The sequence below is a fragment of the Antrostomus carolinensis genome, unplaced genomic scaffold, assembly GCF_000700745.2.
Source record: "Antrostomus carolinensis isolate BGI_N321 unplaced genomic scaffold, ASM70074v2 scaffold25347, whole genome shotgun sequence".
NCBI classification, from domain to species: domain Eukaryota; kingdom Metazoa; phylum Chordata; class Aves; order Caprimulgiformes; family Caprimulgidae; genus Antrostomus; species Antrostomus carolinensis.
The window spans coordinates 6692-16799 of record NW_010329866.1 but is presented as its reverse complement, the minus strand read 5'-3'; the positions used below and the strand labels follow the sequence as shown (position 1 = coordinate 16799).

Genomic DNA, 10108 nt, shown 5'->3' with positions numbered 1-10108 from the left:
ACTCTGTTGCTTGTAATTACTCTCAATCTTATTTTCAAAGAATTTATCGTTTCCTGGGAAATTTACTCCAGTTTTTTTAATCTGAGAAATCTGAGTTGAGTTCCTGTTTTTTGTGCTTAAACTGGGAAGGATGATGGGCTAAGGCTTGTCATTTGTTTATTGGTCATTTCTCTTTGTGCAGGTTTGTGTTAACTGTGAGCTCTGGGCTTTTTCAGATAACATCTTAATAAAACAAACAAGAACTGTATTTGATAGAAGGGGAAAAAAAAATGGCTATTTTTTGTGTCCTGTCTGTCTGTCCTGTGAAACAGGAATTAAAGTGTACAGGGGGAATCAATGAATCTCTTCTCTGTAGCATTAGGACACAGTTTTCCAGAGCTCAATTCCCTTCCTCCCCCTTGCCACAGTGTCCCCAGGCACAGCTGAGCTTCTGCTGAAGTCTTCCAGAACCTGTTTGTCCAGGCTGGAAACACAGGCTCCCTTGCACAAAACAGAACTGCTTTGGCTGAAGGCCTGACTAAGGGGGTATGAAGGTATTGGGATCTGTGTGCATTTGCTGTGGTGCTGGATCCTCACTCCAAATGAGCTTGGAAGCACTTTGCAGCCACCTACCTGACCCCAAGGCCTCTCTAGTCTTTTGGTCGCAGTGTCATGCCAGGGTGTCCCAAAACATGCAGACTGTGTATGTTCGTGGACACACCAAACAGTGGGGAGAGAGGGAACGGGGAAGAAAAAGAAATGTTGAGGATGAGGTGATACAAACTGTCTAACATAAGAAACGGTTTAGAGAGTTAAATATTTGTTAAGTGTTGAAGAGAACAATTTGTATCAAGAAGAGCAGTTGTGATGAGAGCAGCTTTCCTAAATCTGTGGTCTGTCTGCTGCAGAGCTATTGACAGTGGGGGGGAAACAAGGGATGCTGCATTTGTTCCTTTACTGGGGACTGCTCCAGTGTGACTGCACTCTTAAGAGACACACACACCCAAAAAAAACCCCTCTTCCGTGGTTAGACCTCACTACGGGTGAAAAAAAAGCCTAGAGCAAAGGACCAACTCAGAATGCTAATAACTTTCTGCAGGAGCAGCACAGGTTTTCTGAAGCTGTAAGAATAAGTGACAGATTACGAGAGTATAGTTTATGCTGTGGATTTTAAAAGAGAGGCCAGTGTTTTAATTAAAAAAAAAAAAAAAAAAGGATTGCCAAAAGTTTTACTTGGATATAAACTGAATGGTTTGAAAAAGCAGTCCAGCCTGATTTTTGTTTGGTTTTGGGCTGCTTCTTTTGTATTTCTTACCAGGGTTTAAGCAGTAGAGGCAGACTTCTTGGGTTGCTAAGATGGTTCGAAACAAGGGCAGGCTCAAGGGTCTGAAAATGAAGACAAGGGAGGGGAAGCCCATGGTCAGACTCCTAGGAGGGTGTTCATGGAGGGTGGGAGCGGTGGGACACTGTCTGTGTTGAAGCCTTGACAAGGATTTATCGGTGTGGATTACTCCAGGAGACTGAAGGGTTTATCCCCAGATGGAGCAGTTCAAAACATTTCGGACCCCTGAAATGCCAAGAGAGGAGCTGGTAATTAATCCTGTAGGGCAGGTTGTTGTACACCCAGGTGGATGGAGTGACCATGGCCGAGAGCCTTCTCCTGTCAGGGCATCTGTAGGTGCTGCTGGCCCACTCAGCTCCTAAACCCTTCCCAGCACCGACCCTTCACAAGGCTGGAAGTGAGTGAATCTCCTTTTTATAGCCGTGGGTGTAGGTGGGGTGGCTGGCTGTGCACTCTCGGGTTACAGCCGCAGCCTGCCGCCTGCTCCCTCCGTCCGTCCGTCAGGGAGACTGTGCCGAGCAGCTGGTGCGCACGCCGGGCGCAGAATGCAGCGAGTCAGCGCGGAACCAGCCGCAAGGTGCTTCTTCCGACTGTCGAATCATCAGTTTCCCTCCCTGCTCGGCAGCCCGCTCGGCTCCGCTCGCCTGGCAGACGCTTGGCTCTGACGTGGCCTCGCATTGTTGCTAGCTGAGAGCACCTCACATTTATTTGCCGGCAAACACGGTTTGCTGGCGTAACCGCGCGTCCCTCCAGATCCCTGGGAGCGCTGAGGATTTAGGGTTGTGCTGGTAGAAGGTGAACTGGCAAATGCTTGTTGGTCCTTGGGGTCCTGAAGCACTGAGACAGTCTGTGTTGAGCAGAGGAATGTGGTTTCCCGGTAAGGGTGAATTTAAAATGACTCATCTGTCGGCAGTGGATCCTGGTGCAGACCTTGGCATGAGATCATCCTTGTTCTGCAACTGGAAAAGCCAACTTCAAATTACTTCTCTGTGCGAACTTTCTAGGCCTGGCTCTCCTCTGTGCCTCTTCCAGAATTTTTCCTTTGTTTGTAGAGGGTTTTTTTTTTAATGAGTAAAAGGAAATGCAACATCAAGGCTCTGACTTGGAACTTGTTCCTTCTGGTACTTGTTATCTTTATTTTATTAGCTTATCTAAACAATAGCCTTTATTCTCCACAGTTTCAGTGCTTACAGGAATTCTCAGAAATGACTGTTTTAAGGGGATACTTCCTGTCATATAGGAAGAACACTCAAAATCTGGTTGGTAAAATAGTCAATTCTTAATAAATTAGCATATTAACGTGTGCAGAAGTGACACTAAATATTTTTGCAGCTTAAACACCTCTTTAAAAATAGGGTTTCCAACACTTGCACCATATGTCCCCTTATTAAATTCTCCTCTTACTGAATAATGACATTACCCTCTGAATGACAGAGGTGCTTGTTATATGATCTGGCTTAGAGATACATCTGGAACTTGGCCCTCGTGGGGCCTCAAAATAGAATGACCGACGCAGGAAGAACTTACTAGAGGACTGCTGAGGGCTCTAGTACAAACCACTTCCACCCTTGCCAGAGCTTTGACATTGTCCAGTGAGCACAGGGATTTATTTTATCTTGATTTTCAGCATTTTCCTCTTTGTTATGCTATCCTATCTTCTGCTCTCCTTCAATATTTACTGAACTGGATCCTCCCGTAGCTGAAAGTGAATATATCCTTCAGTATGTGGCATTAGGAACAATTTAGATAAGCCAGTGGGAAGAACACCACCAGCAAACACTGTGCTTTGGATGGGATTAGGCTTCCTTGAAAGTTTCTTGTCAAGTGTTATCTATGGCACTGGGTGGGTTAGGAGGTGCTGAGGGAATGTCTCAGGTCCCACAGGCACTTGTTTGGAGGAGCTCTGTCTGAAGGAGGTGGGCTAAATGCAAGTAATGTATGCTAAGAAAGAAATCCTGTTGTAATTAGGCAGGTATTTTAAAGGATAAGTCGGTCTTTATGAGAAGAGGGGCTGAAAGACTCGTACATAAGCAGATTTTTAGCTTACTGTTTTCTCTTCCCCTCAGATCTGGAGTGTTAGCACCTGCTGTTCAGTGCCCTGCACGGACCCAAGAGGGTCTGAATTTCTCACGCAGCTGACGCTGCCTTTAGGACAGACCTTTTGGGTGGCTTTTTTTCACCAGGTATATTGATCTGAGTTACCAGCAAACATTATGTGATGTTTTTAACTTCTAGGAAAGCCAGTCGTCAGCAAACGGTCCGTCTCGTGATAGCCCCAAGCAGCCACCAGCAAGAGAAGGAAACATGGGATACCCCAAGCTCCGGGCTGGCTATATCCCTATTCCCGTCATCCACGAAGGCGTCGATGGCTGGCAGCAGCACCCCTGCTTTTCTGCTCCTCAGCCTGCTGTGCAGCGATACAAGACAGAAGCTGTGCCTACCACAGCACAGGCACAACCACCTCTAAGAGGGGCCTATGCTGGCCCTGAGTCCCCTCCGAGGGGACCGACGGAGGCTTCTCAGACCGATAAACAATGTGGACAGACAACGGCAGCTGCAGCAGCCCAAGCGCCGGCCACACACGCACCCGAGGTAACTTGTCGGTATCACTGGGGTGTGTTTGCATTGGTCTTTGCAGCATTTTATGACCTGAATGTCACATGGGTAGTTTATCCTTCAGAAAGCTAAACTTGCCACAGGATTACATTGTCCTAATACTTCCAAAGTATTAAAATGCAAAAGTGCAGAGTCACGCAGCATAAATCTGTGAGGTTTTTCTAGCATTACCTGCTTTCCTTCTGGAATGATTCTGTGGAAATAAAGGCATGTAAATGGCTTCTGCAAAAAGGAGGCCTCTGAGGCGTGCAGGTCCTGCAGCAGGGGAGGGTTGGTTTAGTGTTTGTACAGGTTCCCCCACAAGCAGAGGATACAGGCAAGTCTCTTGTGTTTTGCACCATGAGTCAGAAACTGAAGAGAACAAAGAGGAAGAGGGGGGGAAAAAACAAAGTGGCCAGTTAGCTAACAACCCAGCCCATTTTAGAACCTGTACTGCTGTGATCTTTGCTTTCCAATTTAATACTTCAGTTGTATTAAGTGTATAGATTTACATATACACAGCTTTGAAATGAATTGTAAAGTATTTTTGTCATTCAGTAGCATGTTAAAATACTTTCAAACTATGAACTTTTGGGGGGGTGGGGGGGAGGGAAGTCACCTGCTTGCGTTGTGTTTCAGAAGGTAGGATTTTGTTTTGCCTCTTTTCACTAGAGAATCAGCAGAATTAGTATTCTTGTAATACGTGGAAATATCAACCTCATTTTTATGCCAAGTCAGATGAGCAGGAAATTCAGCCTGCACAAAGCTGAAAATATATCATCAGGTCTATAATTTTGCATTGGTCGCTCTGAAACCTGTTTGGAGTCTGAACAATGTAATTAAAATTCTGTTAGCAGGTTTCTCAGCTGACTTGATGACAATGCCTTGTCCATGCAGTGTGAGAACAAGAAGCTCAGCTTTTCCCTCTCCCAACACTGTACAGTTGGGAACACGGTTTATCTTGTACGCAGAGTGGCTTCAGGAATGTGTCTTTGGTGTCTCTTACTGAAGTCCTATGAGATAACTCCCGAGGACCTCAGAACTTGCTGTCCAGACTTAGCGCAGTGTAGGTATCAACTGACCAGAGCATGTGATTGTGCCTTTAAACCCCACGTTGACAAGGCCACCGGTAGTGGCAGTGCTGGTTACCATAATACAAACTAGCTTTTATTTATTTAAGGTTGTTCCTTCATGGGCAGCTGAGCTGAGCAGTTCACCAGCCCCAAAAGAGGGGTTTTGTTCCCCTTCTCCTGCCTCACCTGCCCTTCTCTTGCCTCTGGCTGTGTTGTCCTGCTCCAGCCTGACCTGGCCTTTCACTGACCTGCGTAACAAACCCAGCAGGACATTTTTCTTTTTCCTCATAGTGAAACTGGGCAAAGAACAGCCTGACAACTGCTGGAGTTGGTGCAAAGTAGGTGAGGTGATGGATTGGCATAGCAGGAGAGGGAGGGAGCTGTGAGCAAATAAGCTGCCTTCCCCCAAACTGCAACCCCACAACCCGGAACTCACTGGGAACGGGGTTGAGCACTGAGCCTGGTGCTCACTCCGAACAGCAGGTCTAGGCTAGTGCAGCTCTCACTGGTGGTGCCAAGGGGCTGAGCTGTTGGGAGGTGTTAGGGGGGAAAAGGAGGCACTAGCCATGTGTGCATTGCCATAGCCTGCTACTGAATTACATGCTTTAAAAAAAAAACCAAACCAACAAACCAAACAAAATCTGTTAGTGTGACTGGGATCAGAAGTCTAAATATTGTGTGCCTCTGGTAGGGGTTTGTTTTTGTCTCCAGCCTATAATTTGTTTGCTTAACTTTAGTTTGGCTTAAATTTAACAGGTTTAGACAGGAACAGCCATGCAAAAGCAGCAAACATTCTGACTGAGCGTCCACTCCCTGCTCATTTGAGGGCTGGGAATGCTGTAGCTCAGGTTTCTACTTGTTATAATGATGCTCTCTCAACTTCTGTGGTTTGTCTAGCGAGGCCCTTGTCCAAAAAAACCAAGGAAGTGGATCCTTTGCGTGCCGGAAACACGAGTTCAGTTTCTATGACTATCTCCTTCCTTTCTCTTGGAAATCAAAAATACTTTGAGCACAGAATAGTTAAAACTTAATAATGGATTTTGTTTTCATGGCAGCCTCAATCTCCTGGAGCTTCTGATTCTCCAACCATTTCCCCTCAGTCCACTGGCAGAGCCAACACAGGAAGCCATCAGCTTCCTCGCGGTTATATTCCAATTCCTGTGATACATGAAAATATCCCACGGCAACCAACGCAAGTCTACCATCAGGCACAGAAGACACACTACCCTGCCCAGCAGAGCGAATACCAAGCCCACCAACCAGTGTTTCACAAAATTCAACCAGAGGAGAGGGAGCCCAAGACAACGCGAGCACAGTCTCCCTTCAGAGTGTCTCAGAGAGGCTCATCGAGCCGCGAAAGTTCACCGGCCAGAGTCACCACCCAGATACAGCCCCCAGCTCCCATCAGAGTGCAGACAGTTGTAGACAGACCCCAGGTACGTAGAATGGAGAAGGTAATTAATTACCTGCCAGGTACTTTATTCAGTGGGGCTAGAGCTGAAAAACTGGCTCACGCTAACAGGGACATGAGAACATGTAAAGCAGTCTCCGTTTCTGTATTTAAACAAATTGGAGACAGTGACATAATAGCCTAGCAGCAAGCTGCCCTTCCGTCTGTCAGGATTGTGGAGTGTTTGGATCACTGAAATGTGATTTAACACGAGATTTGATTATTCCTCTCGTCAGAGTGTAATTTGGTGTAATTACACTGAGGTCACTGATGTTGCATTATGTTTGTGAAAAGAAAACCAGGTCTGTGGGATTGGTGGCATCTATGTAAATACACCTCGTTGATGTCTCAGAACCATTTAGGACAGCATCAGATGCACAAAGGCATGTTAGGTAGGAAAAAAGATCAGCAAAATCTTGTCTTACAGCTTTTTATTCTTCCTACATGAAGTGTACTCTTGCTTACAGAACATGTTGCTCATTGAACATTTTTTCCATGTTAAAATTCTTACTAAAACTACAGTTAAAGACTACTGGGAATTTGACCACTGAGAGTGTGGAAGGGGGGATATGTATAAAAAAGAAAAAGCCTTGATTTCCTCTCAGGAGAGCTTTCATATTGAAAACGACAGGAGCAGAATTAGGTTAATATTTTTAAAAACCCAGGTGGTGGGACAAAACAATGAAGACTTCAGATTTAATGGTATATCTGAGGCTCTAATGCTAATTTATTTTTTTTTTATGGGTGAGAATTTAAGCTCCCTAATCAAATCTTACGCTTAGTGGGTAAAGCAGCAACAGATTGTCAGTGCAGGTCATTACGTACTTGGTTTAAATATAAATGTAGGTGCCTTACTTAGGCCATTTAAATCCATGAGAGCTGGATCTAGTACCTCTCCAAAATCACTGTATATGTGCACAAATAAGTGAAGGGGTGGCAGGGGAAAGGAAGATACAGATCTTATGAGTTCTAGTTTTCTGCTGATTTCAGAACTAATCTAAATTTCAAGAGATTTCTGATTTGATGACTGTTAGATCTGTAGTAATCCCAGGGATTGTCTCTAATCGCTACAGCGTAATAAGATTGACATAGTAACCTCTGCATGTAAATACTCTAAAGATAAAATCGGTAAAAATAAGCACTGGCAAAAAAAGGAATGTCCTGAAAACAGGAATGGAATGAGAATAGCCCAAAATGTGATTAAACCTCAGCAAAGTAGTTAGCTTTTTAAGAAACACGAGCTCTCAGTGACACATTTGACTGTGCTGCAGTCAGCTGCCATAAACCTTACAGACTTAAGTCAGGTGAGGGCTTTGCTCTAAGATCCTATAAAACTGCTTGTAGGGCTGATGTTTGTGAGCATGGTCAAGATTTTGTGGGTTGAAGTTTAATGTCTTTGTGAGTTGATTGGTGCTCGTAAACTGCAGTAGCTTGAGAACTTTAACTGAACTCTTTACAACTAAATTTTACAACTAAAATTCAGCAACGCCCAGGAAAGGTTAATTGTTTGGCGTGTGTGAAAATGGCAATTCTAGAAGTACAGAAAATGGGATGGTAGGTCACTTGTTCTTTAGAAGGAAACGAGGAGCATTGTTCACTCTATCTCAACCCAACCTTGCTTTGTTTACCAGGTTTCTCAGCAACAAGTCCCACCTCAAGAGCCACCAAGACCACCCCCACCGCCTGAAATCAAACCCGAAAACAAGGCAGTCCCACCACCCGAACCCGAGGTGCTGTCTTCATATATCCCAATTCAGGTTACCCACCAAGAACCGGATCCTAAACTACCACCCCAGAAGCCTCCAGCCATGGCAGAGAAAGCTGATAAAAAGGTTCCCTGCCCAGCTAAGATTGTTCCCCCACAGGAAAGGCCTCCTCCTGAAGAAGTGGCAACACCGAAGACAGTGGAAACAGGAGAACCTCAAAAGCATCCTGGTGTTTTGAAAGTGGAGGCAATTCTGGAGAAAGTACAAATGCTTGAGCAGGCAGTCGACTCCTTTGAAGGCAAGAAAACTGACAAAAAATACTTGATGATTGAAGAGTATTTGACCAAAGAGTTGCTAGCCCTAGACTCAGTGGACCCTGAGGGTCGTGCGGATGTGCGCCAGGCCAGGAGAGATGGTGTAAGGAAGGTCCAGAATATTTTGGAAAGACTTGAACAGAAAGCAGAAGATGTTCCAGAACCAGTTCAAGTTGATGGACTTCAGCCAAATTTGCCAGAGCCTAAGCCACCACAGGAAATCATGGAGATTGAACCTGTGGTAGTCAAGAGCAAGGGAGACACCAGTAATAAAGATGCTAAAGAGGAAACCAAAATGGAAAGACATCAGCCTGAAACCAAGGAAGAAGTGTTTACCAATCTGGCCACCACGACAAACACATCTAATAATCCAACTGAACCCTAGTCCCGTGCTGAAATGAAAACCTCTCAGACTTGATAACTTAAAGTGTGTTTAAGTGAATTTTAAGTTGCATGCATTTCCAGAGCTCTTTTCAACTGGTTTTTAATTGACATAGCAGCTTGGGACACAATAAACACTTTGGGGAAGGAGGGAGTTAGAAAGAAAATAATGCATTTATCCTTTATTCTTACACTAGATAAAAGACATGTTTCAAAAATAAACCCTGTACATTAATCACTTTTAGATCAGCTGAGTGGGGAGAAAAAAAAAAGAAAAACCAAACCAGCTACTTCAGGGTTCATATTGATGCATGTTGTTTAGGGTGTATTCTTTTGCAGGTGATTTTTGTAAAATCAGTGGCCTGCATTGTCAGAATACCAGTCGTTCTATAAGTGTAGCCACTCTTAACAGTAATACGTTTTTATTTTTAATGTTCACAGTTGGGCACTTTAAGTAATGATGAATAGAAAGTGTGTAAGAAACTGTAGGGATATTTATAAGTGTGCGGGACTTCGATGCTATATTTTAAAGAGGGAAATAAAATAATATAGAAGCCTAATTTAGTCTTGTGATTTTATAAGCTGGAAATGTAAGGGCAGTAATCGGTTTGAAATGCACTCTACTAAACAGAGATGTCTTTTAGACACCATTGTAGTTGAACTTGACAGCTGCTTTCTCATAAAGATCAAAATGTGCCTTTCTCCATTCACTTGCTCCCTTTTAATGTCATTGCTGTATCACATACGTGGATTGAGGAAAGAATTTGGCTCAGCGTTTCCTTTTCCTTTCCCTTCCCCCCCTCCCCTGTCCTGGGAGTCACCATTTAACAGAAATGTTTATAACATTAAGAAATCCATGTCTGCTGCTGTTGTCTTAAAGAAACTGACTTTACAGCATCTTAACCTGTTCTGCAAAGTCCTTAGCCTTTTGTTAACAACTACTTGTGAATTTCTAGGCAAATACACTTTGTATTCACAGAGCCAGTATGATTTTAAGAGGTAGTCCTCTCATTCTGTGAACAGTTGAAGCAATACTTCATGATTGTTCTAAGTGATTAGCAACTTTTACTTAAGTGTAAGGGCCACAAAACATACTTCAGCTATATCCATGTCAAATGAAAGCAGCAGAGTCAGACCAGTGCAGAACGAGTTCAAGAGAGGGAGGAGTCCTAACTAAACTCCAGAAGTTACCTTTGACTTGTATTTGTTTTTTACCTGATAGCATATGTTTACATTTTGTGAGGAAAACTTCAGTATAGCTGCTCAAG

The 10108-nt window shown here is 44.1% G+C and overlaps 1 protein-coding gene across 1 annotated transcript; it reads left to right on the top strand.

Annotated features, from left to right (window-relative positions):
• Positions 1-3556: 3556 nt before the first annotated feature.
• Positions 3557-9400, top strand: BAG3 (BAG cochaperone 3; the record flags this gene model as incomplete). The annotated part of the gene is made up of 3 exons (XM_029086144.1): positions 3557-3913; positions 6045-6425; positions 8071-9400. Coding segments are annotated over 3 exons (1512 nt in total), but the record flags the coding sequence as incomplete, so codon positions are not given.
• Positions 9401-10108: the final 708 nt, after the last annotated feature.